At 40.9% G+C, this 25,925-nt stretch overlaps 1 protein-coding gene across 3 annotated transcripts in view; it reads left to right on the forward strand.

Annotated features, from left to right (window-relative positions):
* The first annotated feature begins 12,722 nt into the window (after positions 1-12,722).
* Positions 12,723-25,925, forward strand: part of lrp4 (low density lipoprotein receptor-related protein 4) — a 118,166-nt gene continuing 104,963 nt past the window's right edge. For all 3 annotated transcript variants that reach the window (XM_085350005.1, XM_085350012.1, XM_085350017.1), the window contains exon 1: positions 12,723-13,068. In XM_085350005.1, the coding sequence (XP_085206131.1) occupies positions 13,008-13,068 (61 nt within the window). In that variant the 5' untranslated portion in view covers positions 12,723-13,007. The remainder of the gene's footprint in view (positions 13,069-25,925) is intronic.

Here is a 25,925-nt window from a genome sequence, read left to right on the forward strand (position 1 = left end):
GATTTCAACTGAAATCTGATTCATGTAAAACATTTTTCATGTAGCTGTTTGTATAAAACTTAATTAAAAACCAGCCAAACCCACGAGAGAGAAACTGGATGTTTAAACAGGTGAAAATAATCCCTTAGCTAAGTGACTGACTGTGATCCAGGTTTAAATATACTCGTGTCTGCACACAATGTTTGTCAGTGAATCACAGTAGGTGTCACTTAACCATCCACACAGCCTCTTCTTCAGGAGCCACACCAGCAACTCTTTTGTTTGTTTTTTTTGCCTGTCCCGTTTGGCTCTTTTGCCATCAGAATTATTGTCTAAAGGCGAGGAAAGATGCCCAACGGATTTACTTTACCAAACTGACCATCCCAGCCTTGCCATAATGGTCCATTTGATTCACCTTTTATTGTTTATTTTATTTTCATTTGCTGAATACGGGACAGACTTGACTGGGGGAAAGAAGGGGAGAAAGAAAGAGGGAAAGAAAAACAGCTGAGAAGAGGGACGGGGGAGAGGGGCAAAAAACAAAAACCAACAGAATAAGCAGAGAAAAAAAATGCATATATCGATCACCTGGATCACCTGTTGAGAAAGAAAAGAGAAAACAAGCAGAAGGAAAAAACAGCAATATAATAAACAACATCACGATGATCTATGGGAATATAACAGTAAATACTAAATATTAAACATTATTGTGTAAGATCGACAGCGCACAGTGGCTTTGAGGTAGGAGCCAAAAAGGGTGCAGTTTGTGTCATGGCTGTGTGCAGGCAGGCAGAGAGGAAGGATCCAAAACGCAGGACTCACGGAGGCGAAAGTAAACTTAGAATAAACTGCGTTATTGCAGGCTGCTGATCAAACAGAAGACTAACTAAACTAGAAAATATAAACTAACAGGCAGGCAAAAACAGGTAACAGAACACACAGCGGAAACCAAGGGTGAGTAGACATTGACGGCGCGACAGAGAACAAAGGAAAACACAGGGCTTATATACACACGGCAGTAATCAAGGGATGAGAGACAGGAGGGGAACACACCGGGATGAAATCACAGCTGACGAGACAGGGGAAACGTAACTGAACACACTCACATAAGACAACGACCTTCAGAATAAAACAGGAAACTAACAGACACAGAGTACCAGACAAGAGGGACATACGGGCAGAGAAGACTAAGCACAAGCAAAACCTAAACTAAACATGATGGCAAGAGAACAAAACCTAACCCAGAAATAATCATCATCATAGGATAGCTAAAGAATCAGAACATAATTATAATTAGCATAATCTGGAAACACACCAAAATACAAGAAACCGAAAAAGCAGGTTCAAAATGACCCAGAACAGTTTGTGTGTGTGAGCACCCGTGTGAGCATGAGCGCGCTTGTATTTAAAAGGTTCCTTCATGTAATGATCTGCTAGAGAAACTTAGCAAGCAGTGTGCTAACTGTAGCATGGGAGATGGGTGGTCTTGTAGGGTGTCTTGCACTGAAATCTGCTGCAATGACCTGGTTACTGCGTTCACCAGATATCAACACAATTTCGATCCGCTCCTCACGCGTTAACCTCTTCGACATGTCAATGGCTGTGAACAAGAGAAACTTGTAAATAACTCATGAAAGAATAAAGTTACGTTGAAACCAAGCACACCATTGTCTTTCTTGTGACATTACCAATAAGTTTGATGTGTCACATGGCCCTCTTCCTATTGAAAAAACAAAAGTTGTATCCAAGATGGCCGACTTCTAAATGGCCACCATGGTCACCACCCATCTTGAGGAGTTTGCCCCCTCACATATACTAATGTGCCACAAACAGGACTTTAATATCACCAACCATTCCCATTTTATTACGGCGTATCCATATAAATGGCCCACCCTGTAGACATGTCTCTAATCTGAGGTGCTGTTAACTTGCGGTTTTCAGAGGCTGGTGTCTTGGATGAATTTATCCTCGGCAGCTGAAGTGACTCTTGGTCTTCCTTTCCTGGTGCGGTCCTCATGAGCTAGTTTTGTTGTAGCACTTGATGGTTTTTGCAACTGCACTTGGAGACACGTTCAACGCTTTAGCAATTTTCTGACCTTCAGTTCTTAAAATAATGATAGACTTCGCTTCTCTTCACTTAGCTGATGGGTTTCATGCCTTAATATGAATTCCAACAGTTGTCAAAAATTACTGTCAGCTGTGTACCAACCTCACTTCTGAACATCACAACCGATGATCCCAACCCCATTAACAAGGCAAGAAATTCTACAATGAACCCTGACAAGGCACACTTGTGGAGTGAAAACCATTTCAGGTGACTACATCATGAAGCTCACTGAGAGAAGGCCAAGAGTTTGCAGCGCTGTCAACAAAGCAAAGGGTGGCTAGTAGCTCATCTCAAAAGAAATATATTACATCTACATTAAGTTTACATTGTTGGTGTTATGTGTACATTACGTGTACATAGCTGTACATGTGATTGATTGTCTCATACAATGAATAGACAGCTTACAAAGAAGAAGACTGCAGGCTGGTGTCAATTTGGGGATCTCCAGCTAATCAGAGGAAGGAGGCTTTGATTTGACAAACCACACAGTGCACACCTTGATAAGGAGACTCACTTGTGGCTGGGTGCAGCTCTTGCTTCCTTGCTTAGAGTTGTTTGGCACATGTGTAGAGCTCTGGTGTATTTCTTTTGTTTGAAGATTGTGGTGGGAGTAAAGAGGACTAGGCAAGTCTGAGGACCCCATACACTTACTCACGTAGAGTCCTTTCTGTTAGAAACACTAGGTAAGTAGGTTGGTGCCACCCATGTAAGTTTGAGCTTGTTTTGAGTTGAGGATTACGGTCTTTTCCCCTTTTTTTGTTTTTCTAGGGTAAGAGTTCAGTTAAGTTTTGGATTTGTCTTTTTGGTGGGTTTTTTTGGCACAACTTAACTGTCCCTTTCTCCCCCACACTTGTTGTAAGAATTTGGGTTATTGTTTTTGTGAAAAAGCTGCCATTAAACTCGTTTTTGTTATTACACTTGTACCGAGTTTCTGCAGTTGTTGTGTTACCCCCTCCTGCCCTCGAGGAAGCGTAACAAAAGTTAAAAAAGAATAACATGACGGGGGGGTTTTTTGTTGTTGTTTTTTTTTTTGCCTGTCCCATTTGTTTATTTAGCCGTCAGAATTGTTGTCTGAAGACCAACAAGGATACACAATGGATTTATTTTGCCAAATGGATCATCTGTCATGGTCCTGGGCCATGTGGGCCCAGTATTCTCAGTTTTTGTGTGTTTTGTACTTTATTCCCTAGGCCCAGCTCTCCCTTGCACCCGTATCAGCTCCTCGGGTGAGGGTGGCTGAGGTCCCGCTGGTCCCTGCTTCTGTCCCCAGCCTGGCAGAGGCCCCGTTCATCCCGGCACCCGTACCTGCTCCTCGGGTGGGGTTGATGGACACCCAGCCTTTGCCTGCTCCGGTTCCGGTTCCCCGGGTGAGGTCAGCCGTGACCCTGCCGACTCCTGCACCCGTCTCCGCTGGAGGGTCCGAGGGGCCCGTCCAGCCACCCGCTGCCCCACCAGCAACCTCATCCGTGTTTGCAGCAGCAGACCTCCTGCCTGCCACACAGCGATCCATGACATCATCATGGCATTGCCGTACTGGTCCATTTGATCGACCTTTTTTTTAATTATTTTTTTTATTTTATTTTCAGTTGTTACAGACGGGACAGACATGAGTGAGGGATAGGAAAGGGAGAAAGAGGAAGGAAAAGAAAAACAGAAGGGGAGAGGGACAGTGAGAAAGGGAAAAACAATCTCCTGGATCACCTGTTGAGAGAGAGAATAGAAAACAAGCAAAAAAAAAACAAAGCAACATACTAAACACAACACCATCGCATTAATCTAGCTAAGTGTAAACAGCAGTAAATACTAAATATTCAATGTTGTTGTGCAGCACGCAGGACAATAGCGCACAACGTGCTTTGAATTTAACATACATGTCTGTGTTTTCATACATGAGCAAAGCCAGCCAGAGCCACATGCCTGTCTAGTATAAATAAAAGACAGCCATCTATGAGATGTTACATATCATGGTTAGCTTAGCTCGTCGTCACTAGCTTGATTGTATGGCTCCAAGATAGCACAAGCTAATGCTAAATTTTAAAGCTTACTAGCTAAGTAGCCAAATTTACAAATTAAAAAAACTAGAATTGTACTCCCTTTGTACAGTTATTTGAAATATAAATGCACAAGATATATTCTTTGTTAGAAAAATACATTAAAAATCTCCAAAAGGCACCAACTGTATAAACACAATTAAGATAGTGGAGGTGTAGCCTACCAGAGAGCTACCAGCTACAGCCACCTGTCCTGAAACATCTGTCATTTAAATAACATATAACTTAACACAATTTAAATGGAATTATGGGAGGTAACACCACACACCCTGTAGTTGTCACGATAGTCTAAATTTGGTATATGCATAGGGGTGGTTAATTGTCTTTTGGAAATTCTCTCAAGTGGTCATAAGATAAGATAAGATAAGATAACCTTTATTAGTCCCACACGTGGGAAATTTGTTTTGTCACAGCAGGAGTGGACAGTGCAAAAGTTATGAGGCAAAAATTAGAATACAATAAGAATAAATACAGTACACAACTGTACAGAATAGAATAAAATAAAATACTATATACAGTAATTTGAGGAGATTGAGTTTTTTGGCACCTTCACAGTTTACTTTTTTTCCTGTCTCCACTTACATCTGACCCTTAAAGAAACAGTCAAACAGTGAAATACATGAGTTCTTATTTGGAGAACATTTACTGATGAAGACAGCTGGGTTTTTTTTTATTTTTAGGAAGTTTCATTTGGAAAAGTCTGGATTTAAACCAGTCATCAAGAATAAAGCAGTACTTATGTCAGTCACTTATGTCTTTTTACATTTGTTAGTATATGTAAGACATAAACTCCTTATAACATCAGTACTCTTTGGTAAGACAAAAGCCACATTTTCAATTAATCTAAAATAACACCAGTGTTCCTCTTTTTGAGAATAAAGGCCCTTCTCGTAACTTAGGGCAAGAAAGAAAATTAAAAACAGCTCAATGCTTCGAACTCAAACAATAAACCAAAGTGAAAGCCATGTCAGTGTGTGTGTTTGATTTTGACCACATGTAAATGAGCCCATTGTACAAGAAGAACATGGAGCAAGCAGAGCATCCACGAAAATAAACCTCACAGAGAAAAGCCCTGTAGTTAGAATGGCCACAGAACGGGCTGTTGGGCTCCAAACCACGCCACAGCAGGATGCAGTGTGTGTGTGTGTGTGTGTGTGCGTGTGTGTGTGCGCGCGCGCGCGAGTTTATGTGGTGGCACAGCAGCCAATCCTGTCCATGCGGACTGTGGTGTGGTCGGGTTCCCCTGCTAAATTTAATAAGGGTCTTTGCTTACATCATGGCCAAAAGAAACAGAAAGAAAAGAGGGAGACTGCACAGCAAATCCAGCATGTCCAAATTAACACTGTCGGATTTGATTTCAACACTATTAAAGTGTCTATATTAGTCCACACCAGAGAGTGTTAATTTAACTCTTTTTGGAGAGTTGGTACGTTAACTCTGATTTAGTGTTAAACACCAAATCTGTCTGGAGTTGATAATTTAACACTTGGTGTTAAGAGTTTATATATTAACTCTCAAAGAGTATTTTAGTTTAACTACGTAAGAGTTATCTTCTAATTCATTCTAAAAAGCAGGAATTTTACTGTTCTGAACTTCTAGAAATTTCTTTTGGAAATAAACATTTACTAAAAAGACGCAATGGTTTTTGAAAAACATTTATTCTGAACTGTGCACCACAATTTCAAAACATTTTCTGAAAGATGTAACAGTATACATGTTCTCACTTTCATTAGAATTTTGTTTATCAAAAGGTCTGACATGGTAAATGCAAATAACAGCATTCTCAACACTTATTTCTTCAATACAATATGCATGTCCTTCATTCATCCCTTTGTGGAACTTCAACGCACTTCTGCTCTCCCCCATATTCCATCTTCACAAGCATATCCCGTGTGGAGATTGAATAAAAATTAGTTGAGACTAATTATTGGCACAAATAATCCAGTAAACAATTGCAGCACAGTAAAAAAAAAAAGGAATCCTCTTTGAGCCATTACTTGTGTAAAGTATTTTCCCAAAAGACAAGGACACAGGCAACAGGTAATACTGAACTAAATGTAAAACCTCAACCTTTTTAATTTTTACCTAAACCGTGTGCACAAAACTCTGGAGGGATCTATGCTAACGTAGAATCCAGTCAGGACGTCTGCTACTGCTGTTTGCTCGTTTTTTTTAATGGGCGATCGTTTTCAGGCTTCAAGTAGCACCATTATACCAACGTTTCACATTCTACACATTGTTTTAGGTGTATTTGACCAAAAGTTTGACTGAAAATTCACATGCAAGCTTTTTTTCAAGGCTGTGGTATTTGCCTGCAAACAATACCTTTCAGCTAGCTAAAACAGAATATTATGCTATCACCGAGCAACATGGCTAATGCCTTTCACACAGCTTTGTCTCAACTCCAAAGAGCCACAGAAGTAAAAGCTAATAGAAATAATTGAAACAATCTTTGAAAAAATGACTTACCAAGCATGGCAAACAACTCAAATATGTAGAGCAAAATGTTCTGAAACGGCTTCACTTCAGCTTCGATTGGAGCCGTGCTGGGGGCGGAGTCTGTGAATTTACTCTGTTGGTGTCATGGCCCCTCTAGGAGTTCAGAGTTAAGAGGTCAAGAGTTAATGTTTCCATTGTAACACCTCCAGATTTGACAGAGAAACACTCATTTTTAACACTCGATTTTAACTACTATCATTTTACACCTCAGAGTTACATTAAAAGAATGTGACTCTACTTAGAGTAAAATTAACTCTACTTTTGCAAGAAGACTATTAACACCAAAACATTTAACACTTTTGAATTTGCTGTGTGGAAGAAGTAAAAGAATCCTCCATCAGTGTTATAATTTTTAAAAGACTATTCTGGTGGTTTGATATGGTTAACTTTGCTAAAAGCTACATATAGCGTAAAGCTGCATTCATACTGTTTGGCCTCTCAGCTCAGAAAATTCCACATTCTTAAAATAAAAGTCACTTCTAACATGTCGTGCAGTTACACAGAAACATTGGCATTTATTTAGAGCAGTGTTACATTTTGTGCTCATATAAAGCAAAGATTCATGGTTGTAGTGAAGGAGGACATGCAGAGAGTTGTGTGTGGCAGTGGCTAGAGGTACTAGAGAGGAGAGTCGCTTTGTTAGTTGAAGCTCTTCATCCTCTTAAGGATATTTGAGGATGTGTGGAAGTTTTCCAAACCAATTGAAGTGTGTTTTGTGGACTTGGAATAAGTATTTGATCACATTCTTAGAGGTATACTTTTGGGGGGTGCTTCAGGAGTATGGCATGTTCGATCCCAGTACTGATGTAGCTTTGTCCGCAATCAGTTAGACTCAAGGGTGCTGAACTCCATCAGGGGTGCCCTTTGTCACCAATTCTGTTCATACCCAAAAGGTAGATTCTGGTCGTGTCCAAATTCATGGGCGGTCGCGGTCTACGTGGGCCGGGTCCTCAGAAGGTCGGGTAGGCCGTAAGTAAACGGTTGGGGAAATTGGACGGTCTAGCCTTCTGATTAGCGTCACCGCTGTCTCGGTGGAGTTTAATAAACTCAGCCGTCTGCTCCTTGCTATCTAAAATATAACAGGACACTGGTGTAAATTCTCGACCATCTCATACTTCTGTTTTATCAGTTTTCTATTTGACGTTTAGTCAGCTGTGTAAAAACCAAGGAGGAACCCACCCGGGGGATTAATAAAGTTTTATTTTATCTAATCTAATAACTTTAATCTCAGCCAAACCGATTTACTCACGAACAAACAAAACACTGGAAAAAAGCCCAACAATAACATTTTTAGGTTGTCTAAGTGACTTATATATTACGTTTAACCCGAGTAGCAAAAGTCCGCGGTGATCTGAAAATGATGCGCCGGGAGTTGTGCCGTTCTCGGCTGCATCAGTGACCCTCGAGCTCCCGGCTAGCTATCGAGCTGGTGGGTAGCAGACGTCTCTGAAAACGTCGAAGCACTTTTGCAAATATGCGATATCTTGATAAACCGAGCAGATATTTGATGTTTACACAGCTACTTTCTCGTCTGAAAATATGTTAAAAGTTTATTTTGTGACCCAGAAAGATTAGTATGAGTAATTTTAAAACTTAGTAGCGGCCGCCATTGTTGGAAACTGGAGTTTGGCTGGGCCGCGCTATGAATTCTGGGATATGGTGGGCCACGAAGGACACACCCGACCCATCATTCAAATTCAGGGAAAAGGAGGACACATTTGTCGGCTGCATTTGGAGGAGTCTAAGAATTTGGACAGCCTTCGGCGCATCACTGTGACGTAATTGGTCTACAAATGCGGCCTCAGGAGGATGCAGCCCATGAATTTGGACACGACCAGAGTTTATCTGGGCATAGTGTTTTCAGTGGAAGAAACGTTTCGTCTTCAGACTTGTTCAGTCTCTGTGGAAGTCACTTAACTGGATGTCTTAATGCATTCTCAATCATCCAGGAAAGTAAATCTCCAAAGGTTGATTCTGTTCATCTGGACGTAGCGTTTTAAACGCTATGTCCAGATGAACAGAATCAACTTTTGGACACTTACCGGTAACTGGATGATTGAGTATGCAATGAGACAACTGTGTTCATAGTTTTTTGGGGGACTGAAAATCTAGGCTTAGCTGGACAAGTGAAACTACAACTTCTGTCAGTGAAAAGAAGTTTAACTACACAATTAATCAATGAGATATCTTAATCTAACACAACAGTTCACTTTTTCTACATGATAAAGAAATTATTCTTCTTTATCAGTGGGAAAAGATGGAAAAATGTGAAAACACAGTTAAAAGTCTAGAATATATCTCCTTCACAGGCCATATGAGGTCATAGGAATAATATACCTACTTTGCTAATAATTGCTACACTCCAAAAATGAGCTCTGTTTCCTATGAGCTCTGTTTCGAGTTATTATGCTGTATATTAACTTACACGTGAGAGAGAAGGGAAGATGGGTAAGAAATGAATCGAATACGTCTCAGGGAAGACTTATTATAAGCTAGTGGCAAAAAAAGAAGGTTGTGTCTTTGATACACACACACACATTCACATACACACATGCAAATAACACACAGTTTTAAAAAGTACAAGACAAACTTAGAGCACCTGCCTGATTTTCTGTCTGCGGTGGCCTCGTCCTCTCCAAGCACGCTTCTTTATTTATCAGCGGAAGCTAAAGTGATTAACCCACAGCTGTTCTCCCTGCATCACACATACACATACATACAGACACACACAGACTCACACTGTCACTCCATATGTTGCACAGACCAAAAGGTGTCAGATACCAGTGGCATCCTAGAATGGGTCAGAGAATATAAAAGTCAGAGGAAAGCTGGTGTGACATTTTGACACTTTAAATGATGAGGTTCTCTGGGCAGATAGTAAGAGCAGTGCTTGCAAGACCATACAAAGTCATTCCCAGTGTGTGCGTTTGTGAGACAAGTCTGAGACCTGAACGAAATCCCTTGCTGCTGTGGAGACAGCCTCCCGGCCCACTGCGGACGCATTAATCACAGGTTATAATTAAATGTCTCCATCTCTTCACACAGAGACAGGATGGGAAGTGAAAGAGGGCCAGAGCTGCTATCAGGCTCACGCTCCAGCCAGGCCAGCCACCCAGAGTTCACCACACCCAGGTCTTGATCCCCCTCTGTCATCACAGTCGGTGGTAGATATTGCACAGAGGGGAAATATTTTCAAGCCATAACTCTGGGCTCTTCTAGACTGCTGCAATATGAATATGGCCTAGCATCACTTTTATTAATCTCAGGTGTTTGCAGTTTCAGAAACTGTTTTCTGTAATGTCTGTGGTCCTTGAATGATATACATTGAGCTCCAGTATGTGATCAGTGCTCTTTTGTCAAATCAAATCAAATCAAATCAAATCACTTTTATTGTCACATCACATGTGCAGGCACACTGGCACAGCACATGCGAGTGAAATTCTTGTGTGCGAGCCCCACAAGCAACAGAGATGTGCAAACACAACAACACAAACGAGCAAAATACAAGAATGGCCAACCTGAAACTAATAAATATATGTACAATATATAATAGTGTATGCATTTCTGGATGTGTATACTAAATATTTTCCTACGTGTGTGTGTGTGTATACACATTTTTACAAATTAAATAGAAAAAAAAGTAAAAATTAAATAATAATAATAATAATAATAATAATAATAATAATAATAAAATATATAAAATATACAGAGTTGAATATGTGCAAAACAAGTGGCATTTATATACAGTATGGAGTGCATACAATCTGTCTTTTGACAAGATTATTCAAAAGCTACACAGTCGAATGTCATGTAACTTAGTGATGGACAAGCACAGGGAGAACCCACACACTTTTGGTGTAAATCTCCATTACTTTCTTTAAAAGTGCTAAATAGGGAATTGGCCTTGGCAGAGGATACACCTTTTGCATCCAGCTACATCTAAGGATCATTTGTTAATAGCTTGAGTGGCAGCACCACCCTTCATCTCAAAGTCTTTCCAACATTTCTGAAGGAAGTAGTTTCCTTAAAGGTTATATAATGTGCCACTGTGCTACACTGTAGTATTTGTGCCTCTTGTATATTTATACTCTTACAGAGTCTTATACACACAAATATAATCTCAAGATATAGATCTGTTATCTACAAAAGCAATAAATGAGTGAACTGTTCAGTGGCTTAATGTTTTTTTCTCTCTTAAGACAGCCTAAGTCATTTGTCCAAAGCATTGTTCATTAAAATGCTCTGCATCGAATCAAGAATAAGTGACATTGCAGAGCACTTTTATTGGGATGAAATGTAATACTCTGATGGATACGCCGCAGGAGAGTGGAGAGGATGCGTGTGCTGAATGATGATGTCCTGTTTAGGAAGGCGGGAGCTCACATCCCAACTAAAGCTGCCTCATAATTAGAAAGTGGAGTCTAAAGCCTTGCTTCCAGTCAAAGAGACTGTGGACATGTGAGTGTGCTGGGCGGTATGTTTAAAATTTGATCTTCATATTGTAAATATGCAGTCACACTCTTATAATAAATTCCAACAAAATTCTGAGTATCACAACTCACTGCAGCTAACAAGTACCCAGTGGTTACAGTCATACTGCAAACCTTGCTTTTTTCATGAGTGTTTTTTAGAGGCTTACTGTAAGCTTTTCATAACTTTTCACTGACACTAAAGCCACGTTCTGCACTGACTCTCTGCACTCTGAGCATCTTCTGTCGAGCTATTTGTCCTTCTTTTCTGCCGCCGCTGGCACCAGCTCTCTCTGCAGTGCAGAAACATAATGAATGTCAGGCTGAAGCAAAATAAAAAAAAAAAAATACACAAAGTTTACAATTAGCCTTGATTTTCAACCACCGCAAATGTAATTTGTATTCAATTTGGGACCCTTTAACAAGGGTGTGATTGGGATATTTACGAAACAGGGATTTTTTTCTTCTCTTTTTATACATTTCTAACAAAATAGAAGAAAATAGAAGAGAATCGCTGCAGAGGGAGGGAAGCTGGTTTTCTTCTACCATCAGCCTTTTTATGAATTTTACATATAAATAAATATTTCCAAAACATGTCACATGTTTCAGATTACAAGCTCATCTGAATGTAATTCAGTGCATGTGCAATTGCTACAATATACTATCTAGTTTTGCAGTCTGAGGTAAAATCGCTTTATTTTGTTTAAAAACTTCTCTATGCTTGGTGGAATCTCTTTCATGTTACCACAGGGTTGTGCAATGTGTGTCTCCTAATGAGTTTTGTGACCTTTTTTTTGGACAGAACTGCATGGTATCAATTTGTGGTGTAACTATGTCATCCCCACTGGAACGTTTTGTAAGCTAATTCAGGGGAAAGAAATAATGCTTCCACAGCGACCTTATTTTGGAATTAATTACCTTTTAATATAGCCATTACTTCCCTCCGGCAACTTTTGCAAATCTGTGGTAGGCCTACTGAATAATGACTGTGTAATGACCTCATCTCATGGTCATTACACCACACTGTAAAAACCACTGCTCTGTCATTTGCCTCCAATGACTGAAGTGACAACAGGGAAGTCCCCCCCACCCCGTGCTGCAACCAAATGTCTAAAGAAAAAAGAGAGAAAAAAGGAAAGCAAAGTAAGAATGAGGAAACCTAAAGAGAAAAAAGCTGTTCACTCATTGCCCCAAATGCAGGTTGTTGTTCTTTCTTTCTTTCTTTCTTTCTTTCTTTCTTTCTTTCTTTCTTTCTTTCTTTCTTTCGCCTCTGTGGACCACCAGCCTTTTAAAAAGACGCAACTTTACAATGTGATACAGAGAGCAGAGATTTTTCTTTTTTTTTGGTCGATTCGATTTCTTTCGGGATAGGGGAACAGAAAGCGGTATGAAGAAAAATAACACCTAGAAAAGAAAGAACTTGAGGGAGACTATTGCTTTATTCTGTCATATAACTTATTATACGATAATAATAAATCATTTTCAGCAAATTACCTTTACTTTAATTTAGCGGAACCGAATCATACATACGGAGCACCCCCTTAAACCTTCTCATGGTACAGTCCACAGCTCCTTTTCGTGTCCACAGAGTCGGGAACCACAGCACAACATGTTGGAGACCGTAGCCGAGCCGTTCAGCTCAGAGTTAACTTTTTTAATCCCGGTTTTGTCGCGTTATCGCACACAAGAGGAGGAGGCGGAGGAGGTCGCCGAGAGAAAGGGGGATAAAAAGCCAGTCATGCTATGAGGTTAGGGTGAAAGCCGGAGCGTCTTCTTGTAAAAGAAGCCTGTTGATATTTAATTGTGCACAGGAGAAGAAGAAGAGGAGAAGAAGAAGAGGAGGAGGAGGAGGGAAGAAGGGGAAGGGAAGCCCAGAGAAGCGAGAAAAAAGCGGGGTCCACGATGCAGCTGGCCGCGGTGCTGTGGGGCGCCCTCCTAACTTTGCTTCTCAGCCGGAGTCCAGGTAAGAAAATGCACGGACAACAACGGCGCGAACCGGGCTTGAATCTGCATGTCAGTGGGTCCGAGCAAGAGGTGGACGGAGGGTTGTTTTTTTTTTTTTTGCACCACTGTTATTTGGCACTAGAATTTAGTTTTAGGTTGTTTTTTTTCTGCTTCTCATAAGCGCATTCAAACTACAGCCAAGTTTCCCTGTAACAGAGAAGGGGCCATGTAGGTGGTTAAAACAGTGGAAAATGTGCTCGAGTGTGTTTTCATTGTTTTCTTAAAGTCTTGTTTGACAAACATACCTGTGTAGCTCACAGATCTGTAGCAGCAGTCCTTTGGATGGTAATACCTGAAACTTGTGAAAATGTGTATATATATTCATTTTTTAGCACTCATTTCGTTTTGTATATGTGAAGCTTATTATTTTTATTACTTATTTTAGTTTCTTTATTTTTGTTTACCTTCACGTACCCTGTTTATTTTGTGCGCGTGTGTTAAATGTTAGCGTGCCGCTTTGATTTAGGCTTAAATGGGGTTTCATCAGTCTTATTTATTTATTTACTGTTTGGTGTTTTATGGAGGTTGAGGACGTCGGCTGGTACAGTACGCGGTGGGTGAATGGTGGGGATGTTCTGTCAGATCTGACACATTTCTTGGCTGATGTTGGAATAAGCAACCAGATGTTGTTGCTTTTCTAATCTGTCTGTTGTCTTGGATACCTAGAAGCTGAAAGTTGGTCATGTAACTCATGAAAGGGTTTTTATTTTTAAGAGAATATTTGCTTTTTGGCTGGCATATAAGCTGATGCACAGTGGCTTTAAAAAAATCTCCTTTTATTTTGTGCAAATATCCATTTGAGTAATTGCCACGTGACCTTCATGCTCTTATTTGTCTGATAACTTCTGAGAAAGAAGCAAATTTGGATCACACTCCTCTGCGCCCTGATTGCGGGTGAACCATGCTGTTTATATATGATATTTTAGATTCTGTCACACCCCCGCTGACACACCATAACCAGCAGTATTTGCTATATTTCCACTACTCTCTTTCTATGTTTCTCTAACACCTTGTATTTACAACATGTTAGAACAGCCGCTGGAATGCAAGGACCCAGCAGAGGCAATGTCTGAACAGACACGTGCACAAGCACACACTGAGCTTAGTGTCATACACACATGGGTGCTGCACACTCTGACATGCTGTGTAAAGATTTACCTGACAGGAATAGCGAAAATGACATCTGTAATTGGCTGGTCGGACATCAAATGGAGGTTGGTGTAATTGTAACAAGTTCTAAATGTCACCAGAAGACTGTATCTAAAATGTCAACCTGATAAGAGTCAATATCCAATTGAAAACAAAAGTCACCCTGGATGACATGCTATATATAGCGGGTCCTTTCATCCTTCCAGATATGGTTATCAATGCCCCCACCCTCCTTGCACCTCCCCACTTTATCTGGGGCGGAGGCCTGCGCTCCTTTGATTATAGTCTTGTTCTGTCATAAAGCAATTAAGCCTGCCGGGCCTGTATCATGTCTTAAACATTTCATTGTGCACTGGGTATGAATGGAAGCTGCTGCTGTTGGCATTTTCTATTGTGGCGAGTAGCAAACACCACAGCTCCAGTGCTTTGTAATTCTTCTGCTTGATAGTGGTTTTGCATTCCAGTCTTTAATTGAAGATCCTTAAATCTGAGCACTTTCCTTTTGGGAATCCCAAAAATTTAGTATTTATTTCCTCTCTGGTTTATTTTTTTCATTTTTTTTTTGTCAGTGTGGAAAAGGCTCTGAAATAGCTTTCAAACTGTAATTTGACTCGGACAGCTAAGACTTGCACTTAATGAATGATTATTTTAAGACTAGTGGCTCTTTGAGGGCAGGATCTCATACCACAGCCATCCAGTGGTTGGGGAAACTCCAGGATGAATGAAAGCCTGACATCGATAAATGCATCTTTATATGGGGACAGTAAATTCAATTCAAGTGGGTCTAAACCATGAAATGTTCATCATCTTGGCCATAAATATTGTCCAAGTGATGCACCAGTCTATCATCGACATATGAGTTTCTCCCTTTTGACTGTCGTATTTTAAGATATACATTATGGGTTCATGTGGAGATGAATAAAATGGGAAAGGCTATAATTTCTACGCTGTGTACAGTAAATGACATTATGAAGGCCAGCTGCTGGTCCCATTTGACAGAAGATGCCCCAGGGCTATAATTTATCAAACTGAGAGTGTGGGTGTGTGGGTAACTGAGTCTCAACGTGTTTGAGGTCAAGATGCCTTCTCAGCTAAGTCTAGTGGCTTCGCAGTAATAGGCTGTGTTGGACTAATGGTCTGCTGGAGAGAGTGTTACACTCTTTAATTATGTGCTCTGGGACAGTAACCCCCCACACCCCCTCACAAACTCCCACGATCTCCACTGTGCTCTCTCCATTTACTGATCAACTATCAATCAGACTTGCAGTTTGAGTCAGAGGCTGTGGTGTCATTCCACTGAAGATCGCCAAACATTCGATCACTGTTGTGTGGGCAATAAAGCCTCATTAAAATGTAAAATCCATGACCCTTTGGGAATGGGATGAAATGCTCTTCTTACACGATGATCCGTACACTGCAGAAGTGAACAGGACTAAAGTGAGACGGTGTTTCTGTATGAATCTGACAGCTGGGCAGCCATCCAAGAAAAAACCTCCTTCCTTGAGTGTTTTTTTTTTTTTTTTGTCTTATTTGCTGCAGCAGCCAAACAAAGAGGATAAAAAAGAAAGGCAACGATGACAGTAAAATACGAGAAAAAGATTTGGTCTGAAAAATTTGATTCCCCTCCCCCTTTTCAAGTCATAAAAATGTACTTTGCAATATCCAGTTAGTCAGGGATTCGTACTGTTCTTTATTCGTGTTTCATCAAATAGCAGATGATTTTGGCACAGATTTTTGAAGTAGGTAGAAGTTTAGAGAAGAAAGTCAAACAATCCTAAGACCACTGGATGGTGGCAGTTGGAGGAACAGCGGCCTGAAAGGGGAGGTGGGGAGTTTGGCCCCATGCTTGCTTTCGTCTGCCAGCCTCTGTGCCCTTCCCTGCCACCTGTATTGCCTTATCAGATTGATTAGTCCCTTGACATTGCCGCTCCTCATCCTGGACCAACAAACACACACACATATTTAAATGCAGTCTCCTTTTCACACAACCTGCAGGCATGGATTTGCAGCAAAAAATTTATGGCTTTGTCTTGCAAAATGCCTCCAACACCACATTTGATTAAATGTCCTCAGAGTAATTGTGTTGGTATTAATGGTGTTGCAACGTTGATATTTCCAAATAACTCAGCCTAGAGACAGATTGATGGCGTGCCATAAGTTGTTTTTGGTACGGATTCCACTCTGTAGACGACTTTTCTCTGACGGGGAATGGTTGATGTGGAGGATGTGGCCGTGGTTTGGGTCAGTAAATTCGACTGCTTTGTCTTTAGTCTTGGCAAGGTTTGATTGTTTTGGCAGAAGCTTTTTGGGGGGCTTTGGGGGAATTGAGAGTTTCATTAATGGATGCGAGACTAGAGCTGCTGTGTTAGATGAGTGCATATGATTTTTGTGGCCTAAATGAGTGTGTTTGTGTGTGCCCTCCTCTGGTCTAGCTCATTAGGTTGGTGTAGGCCAGCCTTTTGCTTTCACCAGGGGAAGGTAAAGTGGGCCACCTGATACCCCCACTGTGCTTTGTCTGTCGGTGCTGAGGGGATGGAATTGCGGGGATGGAATTGCACCTCCAAGGTAGCAGTGGAGGTAACCTGTGATTACTTGATTCCCAGCCCCCCTTCCAACATTCTCGAAAGGATAATTGTCAGACTTCTAACCCCTCTCCTTTTTCTCCTCGTGTCCCTCTGCTTTCCTATAAATCACTGGCTTCTCTCCCTGCAAGACCTGACTCCATTCAGAGAGACCCCTGAGGGTGGCTTTCGTCTTTAGGGCCGTTTCAGATTTCAGAACATGATGCTACTGCCTCTGGGCCCATTTCACTTATGCTCAGCGCACTAATATTCAGTGTTACACATGTCAGGTCTTACAGCACAAAAGCAAGGAAACAAACAAAGTCAACTGCTGGCAGCACTCTGAAGATTGGTTCCCAGTCTAACAGCAGAAATGATCCACTGGTGGAACTCTGTGCCAAAGTTGTGACTTGTTCTGCTTTTGCTGCTTCTTTAGCGTGCTAAAAAGATCTGTGTGTCTTTGTTTGTGATATTTGTAATGACATTTGGTGGAATTTAAAGTGCAGACTTTGATCTGTCAAAATACATTTTAAGATCTGTCCAGGTTGGACAGATCTTAAAATGTATTTTATTAGCATTTCATTTGTATCCATGGTGTAATGGTTAACATGTATGCTTAACATGCAAAAGATCCCCAGTTCATCATTGGGAGGAGACACAAATCCCTGGAAGGACTGCATCAGGAAGAGCAACTGATATAAAAAGCTGTGTCAGATCAAAATATTCAGCTCCATCCACTGTAGCAAATATGAGATCAGCAGAATTAGGGTTTCTGTGATTTGCATTACATTTCATATAGTTGATTGTCAGCCCTGCGACAGACTGGCACCTGTCCAGGTTGTACCACGCCTCTTGCCCTATGGAATAGGTGTCAATCCTGAACTGGATAAATGGATGGATGGATGATTGACAGCTGTGGGTTGTGCTTTACCCAGTGATTTTAAAGCAGAAAACTCCTTGAATGTTGGTTTGTTGGTTTTCAGTTTTGACATTCAGGCGTTGTCAAAGCCAAGTGAATTTCACCAGTTTTGCTATGGAATTAGAATTTTTAACATGTTTTGTTAGCTGTGATTCCACGAGTCTTGAAACACAATGGCTAACCCACTGAGTTTTTTGTTTGTTTGTTTGTTTTCTGGTGCTAGGGAACTCTCAGTATAGTTAGTAGATATCTGAGGCACGATTTTCATGTCCTTTCCATTTGAAATGGAAAGATTTCCATTCACTAGCTTATGTTACCCAGCACATTTAGGCAAATATCAGCCCTCCTTTGCTCTCCACCTTCTGTCTGCATCCATGTAACCAAAGCTTGCTCAAACATGATGGCCAGTAGCACTTGGACTACCAGTGAAGTACAAATGGAAACCATAAAGGTTTTAGTACCAAAAGTCTTGCCTCTATCTACATATTAATGTTAGCTATGTGTTTGTATAGATTAGCGTTTCACTAAATCAACCATAATACACATTTTCTTTTTTCTGCTTTTCATAAATGAGAATGCATAGCTTTCTGACTGATAAGGTAACACATATGTGAACAGATCAGGCTTACTGTCTGTCCAACAGTCAAGCACATCGCAATCTGTGCTTGACTGTTGAATCCTTGGACCCCAAAACCAAACCCCAAGTGACTCATTTGAGAAATTGGTCATCCATGTGATATAATCGATACATTGACAGCAAAAAAGTTTTAATACAAATGTTAGTTTCATGTTTAAGTGCTAGGAACAAAAAAAGTTCCCATCATTGTTTCACAGTGATTATTTGAATCTGAAAGTAGTGCAAAACTCGTAGCATCTGCTGTCTTTTATAATTCTTCTGGCATAAAATTCATGCCCTGTCACCACACAGGTCTGAAAATGAAAAAATACATTTTTTAGGCCATGTAGTATGAATCTGAGTTCCTTGGGGGTTGCAGATTATTGGGGACTGTAATAAACTCTACTTCTCTGTCTCAGCGGGGGTCTGCTGTAGAGGACAGAAAGATAAGCAGGGCTGGAGACTCACTGTCTGAGCACAACCAGGGGAGGGGGGCAGGGACACAAAGACATTCTGAAGGTCACTCACACGTTCGGATCCATAGTAACTTAATTCTCCATCCTTTCTTGCTGTGACATAGGGAAATTTCTACAGGGACATTAATGACATTCTGTCAAATTTGGTGGAAGACATTAGTGTGAAATGATTGTGGCATCAATGGATTGTTGTCATGAAAGGCCTCTTGCCATCCCTAAATCTGGTTTTAGCCACAAATTTGAAATAAGCCGCTCATTCTTATGCATTATCTGGGTAACCGAGACATCATGGGACACTCTTTCCAGACAAAAAGAGGACGTTTGTCTGTGGCCAGTGTCTGCATGGTTTCAGTCTTTAGCGGGGGCACGAAGGGAAATTTGTGCAGGCGTATACTCACCGTGTCTAATGGGTTAACTGCAGAGTGCAGGGCCCACACAAACATATGGTTTTGAAATGGCTTTTGGGTTGAGAAACGTCTGACAAAGTTTTGAGGACTGGACAATGTCTTTGTTGTCGTGTGTGTGTGTGTGTGTGTGTGTGTGTGTGTGTGTGTGTGTGTGTGTGTGTTTTTTTTGTTTTTTTTAAAGATTTACTAGGAATGTACTGTACCTTTTTGCAGTTTCCGTATGATACAGAGCTGCTGATGCCAAGTAAAGATCTGATGATCGATCAATGAGCTGCATTCCACTTTCAGGGAAATGTGTAAGGCAGCGTTGCTTTCCTAACAGATAAATAGACCCACAAATGTATTAGTGCAATAATAACTTTCAACGGGACTGAAGCTAATAATAATAAGAGGTCAACACAGCAGGCTGCCCTGCATATTTTGATGTGGCTGATTTTATGTTGGATGCGTTTCTTGATGCAACCCCCAAGGGACGTTGTTTCTGGTCTAGAATGGGGGATTTAGGTGGTTTATTACTCATTGCTATAGGACATCTTTTACTTAAAAAAAGACATCAGTGAACCACACTGGGGGACATGTTCAGTCAATACTCAGTATGCAGCCACTGTAGTTTATCTTGACTCAATTTCACATACATCGTTATCAATAAATACTATAGTATAGCACTGAATGGATCTGGCCTGGAATATGGTCTCCAATAGGAGCTCAGTGTTTCTCTGTTTGATTAATGTTTGCCAACACTATAGAAGAACCACTTTGTCTTTGTCCTCCTCTCACCATTTAGACAGTAGACAGAAAGCAGACTGGGTGAGAGTTGAAGATATAAATAACTATAAACAGTGAAAGACATGCTTCTTTATTAACTGAATATGACCTCATTCACTACGCTGAGGTCATGGACTAAGTTTGTTTGTGTGTGTGCACGTGCACATGTTTTGTTCTAGACTGCTTGGCAGCTCACAAACAGCCCGGCATCAATGCGGTTTATGGATTGAGGGAGATTTTTCTCTTAATTGATGTCAAAGCCGTGACTCTGGTTTTTGTTGTACTCCACAAGATTCATCTTCAGCCCACCAAGTTTGTTTGAACACACACCCCCTTAGCTTCCTTTCCATTCGTCTTTGTCATGTCTTCTCCCCTTTTGCAGAGAAGATCTGGATTTGAACATCTCTCTTTGTACACAGACTCCAAAATACCTTTTTTCTTCTGCTAGAATTTACTTTTAAATGGCTACTACAGCATATCAAGTAACTGTCCTTTTTTAATCCGTAAACTGAAAATTACTGAGGACAGTGTACTGTAAAATTTCCATTGTGCTTTTCTGTTAATACCTATCATATTTTGGACTATTTTATGCTTTGGGTAAGCTGTAAACCTGGTTTGTATTAGACTCTAAAAAGAGCGTTTTGGCTGAAAAAGCAGCTCAGAGCGTCTTTTGATGTTTTTCAGATCATATCTTCTGTTCCTCTTCTGCTGAGCACCTTATACTCTGAGATTACTCAGTCACCCTTCCTGTTTGCCAGTGGGGGTCCTGCAGATGGGAGACAGCAGCTGTCTCTTAGATTACCTCTAAAAAGGTGCTTTAATGAAGGCTTTTCACCTCACTCAACATGCCTGCATGCACAAATGACCTGTTCAGACATTGCTTTTAGGAACACACACACTCGCAGCTTCCATCTCTAGCTTTAGATAAGATTAGGGTTAGATATGAGTTTACTTAGACCCCACGCACATTCAGTCAGTTCTTTAAACATTAAGTCCTACGTTTAAAGCACACGAAAAAAATTAATGACAACAAAAGGCAAATTAAATAAAAGTCACCCAAATTCACTCTATAATTACTTTACAACCATAAGAATAAAGTGAGCTCTATTGATTAGGGATACATGGGAGAGTTTTGAAAGTGAACGCCTTTCCTGTTCTTGTCACCAGGCCAAAAATGGATTTAAAAGACTTCCTGCAAAGATGTACCTGTGGGTGACTCCTTGGTAGTCTTAATTTTGTCACTAGCACAATCCTTGTTACCTCTGTCCTTTGTTTTTACATTTTACCATAACTGAGCAACTGTTATTAATGGCTTATGACTGTAATTACGCTCAGCCATGCCCAGCAGTTTAACCCAAATCAACCAGGAGCAGGCATATGCTGTACCACCTATGGAATTAAATCTACGCACACACATTCCTTTTCATATCTTAGTGAGGACATCTCATTGACTAAAATATGTTTTCCCTAGATGCTTACTCTAACCCTAACCCTAAGCGTCAAAAATGAATGCCTAATCTAACCCTTAGCCTAAACCTAACCATAACCTAACTGTAACGCTAAAACCACATTTTGGTTTGAAACCTACATTAAAGGTCTGGAGTTTTCCATAGTTGTTCATGGAAACTGTAAATGTGGGGTCTTGTTTTTTTCTATCAGTAATAGCAATGTGGATGTAATTGAAGGAGGCTATTAACAGGGTACAAGACCTATCAGAAAGAGAGCAGAGGCTTTAGGAATGCCCATATCAACTATTTTTTTAAATCCTCAAAACAAAGATTGGATTTGAGAGCAAAGCAACACCAACAAGCCTCAAAGGAAATGGCAGGCTACTAAATTGGATGATTGCAGAGTGATCTTTGTGGACTTGGCAAGATGCTGTAAAAAGGAATCCTTTAGAACATCTAGTGAGGTCAAGAACTGTCGAGGAAGTAGACATTTCATTGTCGGAGTCTGCACCCAACGCATACCTTTTGAGAGTGTAAATACAGAGGGTCTACACCAAGATGCAAACCAGGAATAAACAGCAAAAAACATCTAAAAATGCCTGCATTGTTCTGGAAGAAAATTCTTTAGACAGATGAATGCAAGGATGACTGAAAGAAAGGGGGGAAGAAAAGAGTGTGGAGTAGAAAAGCAAAGCGTACAGTATCATCTGTCAAACATGGCAGAGTCAGTGTTATGGTATGGACATGTAGAGCTCCCAGTGGACCTGGGTCTGTTACGTTTATTGCTGATGGTACTTCTGATAGAAGCAGGAGAGTGAACTCTGAGGTTTCTGGAGTGATGGTATTTCACTGTGCAGACATAATTAAATGGTGCAAAGCTGACGGGGCTGTCCCCCATTGTATACATGAATAATAACCAAAAACATAATGTAAAAGAACCCCAATACCTCCTCAAGATAAAGAAATGTAACATTTTTAAATGTCTAAATCAGTCAACTCAACAGATCCTGCTTTACATTCACTAAAGATAAAACTAAAAGTTTCAGATAGTTTGGAGGTTTTAAAATCATCAAAAAAATTGTATAGTTATGTCAGTTTGTTACTTTTGAGCCACTTAATCTAAATGTTTAAGGAACTATTTTTAGTAAACCCTTTGAATTAAAGCAAAAAGTTTTGTCAAATCACGATTGCTGTATTTCTCATTAATTTGCTGATGTACATAAGAACAATTGTATAAGATGTGTGACTGTGCAAACACTGTCTGTCTGTAATAGCTCAGGTATATAGTCACTCCATTTTTACTTCTCCCACAGCAATTATCTCCATGTACACACAGACACACACTCACAGAGAGAAGCTTCCTTGGGGCTCATATGATCTCAGAGTGCTTTTGCCCTTCTAGAGTGACATCTCACACTTTTGTCCCATCGATACTGACGCACAGTGATGTCACCCAAAAGTGCGAGAGCTGAAATCTAATTCTAGACACACACATGCACACACACACAAACACACATAACCTGCAAGAGAGTGGTTGCTTTGCCGCTGTGATGAAGGTGAAGCTCGGTATGGGTTCAGGGCAAAAGTGTTTCTCCCTCATTTCCCACCATTGCTATATGTCTTTGCGCTTGTTCTTCACATCCTATCCAATGCTCTTTGTTCTTCGCTATTTTCTGTCAGTGGACCCCTACCCTGCAGGCACCAACTCAGCTAAGCTTGTGATGAGGGAAATGGAGGAGGTAGCTGTGGAGGTGGTAAGGGTCTTTATTAAACAAACAGTGAAGGGCTGTGGAGGCTCCATTGAAACCTGGAGCCGGAATGGGGACGCGACTGAAAGAGCAGCACTTCCTAATGAACTCGAGTGGCCCATAGAAGCAACGGCCTTTTCACAGAAGCCAAGAAGGACAAAGTGTCAAAACAAGCCCGGCCCCTTTTCGTTCAGAGGGGCTACACGCCGCCTTTTGACTCTGTGGAGTGTGGGCATCTGAAGCGGAGGCCATGAGGAGAAAGGAGGAGGAGGCAGAATGTACTTGTTAAAACAATGGGCCCTTAAATCAAGCACCTCTCCTTGCCTCTCTTCTTTTCCTCAGCTCCCCTTCTAATATCGCCTCAGCTTCCAATTAGACCTGCTCTTGCACAAGCAATTGAAAGCCCCCATATATCGCAGGGGCCTCAGAGGAGAGGCTTTGCATCTCTGTAGCAGTGTTGCCTCTATGAAAAGTCTTAGTATTCAGAGGAGAGCTCTGTTTGGGCTCCTCAAAGCACTCAATCTGCCACTAGGGACTTGTGTACCATCATGTCCTCTCCGTTCACCGCCTCTACTTTGCTGTCTTCCTTCTTTTCTGTACCTCTCCACCCCCTCTATTCCTCTTCTCTCCCTCTTCTTTCCACTCTCAGCCAAAACTCTTTTCTTCTTCTTGTGACCCCTCCATTCCTCCTCCATGCTTGGCTGCTTGCGGGGCTGGGACAGGAGCCGCGCACTGCCGGGCCCCGAGTTGTTTAGCCATGGATGAAAAGCGGAGACAAATATGTCTGTGGTTCAAAGTCCATCCCGGCAATTACAGTGACTGATTAAAGAGTTGGCCTACACACAGGCAGCTATGTATAATACTACAACTCCCACTCTGTTTCATAACAACGCCATCAGAATAGAGCTGAGCTTAGCAGGGCCTGATAACGGGCCTTGTTTACTGTGCACTGATTGAGAGTCAGTGCCATAAAAGTCTGCTATTGTTTTATGGACAGAGTTTATAATAAGTAGCAGACAGTGTTGCATTCATGTTTATTACATTTACAGACTGGTAAAAAATAAACGGGGCTAAAGGACTGTTGAGGCAACGGTGGCTTAACCGTTGCTGAAGCAAACAGTCAAATCACAGCTCAAATGTAAACTCATGCCTGCTTTTTGTGGAAACTGTGAGACATTCGTTGGAATTATATGTGGCACTTGCTATGCTTAAAGTAGCAATACATTATTCAGTAGCAGAGTAATCCTCATTTGACCCACTGTCTGTCGGTAGGCATGCATGATTGTGTTTGCTACACAAAGTGTCAGATGAACATGTTTCTTCTCTCGCCAAACACTGAAAGCTTTCTCACAAATAAAGGCTGTCTATCTCGGTGTTGTCTGCTTGCAAGGTTGCACTTGGATTTCTGATTTAACTTGCACCTCCCTGTCTTAATCACATGCATTGAATGTCTCGAATGAAGCAGTGTGATTACAACAGGGGTCAACAAGAGCTAAAGGAATGTTTGAAAAGTCGAGTCTGTCAAGGCTTTTGAAGCTCAGATCTCTTTATCGAAGTGATATGATACTGATGTATTAAAGTGATTTGGCTCATACTTGTTGGGAAGGTTGAATTTCATGTGAATGTCTATCTTGGAGTTCTGGCTTTTTATTTTTATATGTCTTGACTATAATGTTGCTTTCAAAACGAAGGAAAATGTACAGAGATTTTTGTGTCAGCTGCCAAACCGTATTGTACTGATGGGCCACATTATTGGAAAATCCTGGAAAAAAAATCATAAGTAAACAATGGAGTTTTAAAAAAACAGAGAATTGCAAATCTTTTTGGTGCCTTGTACTTTTAAATGTATTTTGAAAAGTTCAATAGATTGATCACAGCCCATATATTTTGTCATTTAAAAAAAAGAAGAAAAAAAAGAAAAGGCATAGCCATACAGGAAGAATAAAAGAGAGCTGAGAGCTACGGTAGCACTCCCAGGGGCCAAAGTTATCCTTTAGGCCATGAGCCAAAATTAATGGAAGAGTATAACAAGAAAAGCAACAACAACAAAACTCTCATCCAGAACCAGGGGAGCCATCTGCCTGAATGGTAGTGAACTGAAGCGGGCCATAACAATATTCTGCTGAGAGTCGACACTAATTGGGTCAGCATGATTTTCCACTTTTGTTGCTAGGTGGTTGATCTATGGGGTTTCTATTCTGAGAATCGCCTACTAAAGTTATTGCGTTGGCCATCAAGAGACAAATCAGTCTATGTTGGGCAAAGTCCATCGTCTCACATTGTCCTCATTTTAACTTAGCTCACATTTATTTTAGAGATCTTGTTCCATATCAGTCGTGGCCCAAAAGGGTTCTCTAAAAGACTTGCTTGACTTTGTCTTTCGTAATTTTTGTGTATATATGGCCTTCAACCCGGGAGGCCTTGGGCTTGTGTGCCTGTGTTCTTTCGACAGAAATGGCAATGACGCTACAAGCCCATATGGGCATAATTGTTGTTTTATATGAGAACTAAGGATTTGATTGCTGGTCCAACTTGATTGTTGCTGGTAACAGTGATGGGTTATGTGGTTTTCTTAAAGCCAATCCTTATAGTATATCTGCATTCAAGACAATGGTTTTTTCATGCCATTTCCTGCATGGACAAAGGAAGACATGAGTATCGCTTTGGTGCCAGATTACTAGAGTGTCCATAGTTACTAAGCTATGAAGTCATTGGGAATAGAGCAGA

The sequence above is a fragment of the Diplotaxodon limnothrissa genome, linkage group LG1 (assembly GCF_057381915.1).
Source record: "Diplotaxodon limnothrissa isolate DT_005_m linkage group LG1, D_limnothrissa_male_GT1.1, whole genome shotgun sequence".
NCBI classification, from domain to species: Eukaryota; Metazoa; Chordata; class Actinopteri; order Cichliformes; family Cichlidae; genus Diplotaxodon; species Diplotaxodon limnothrissa.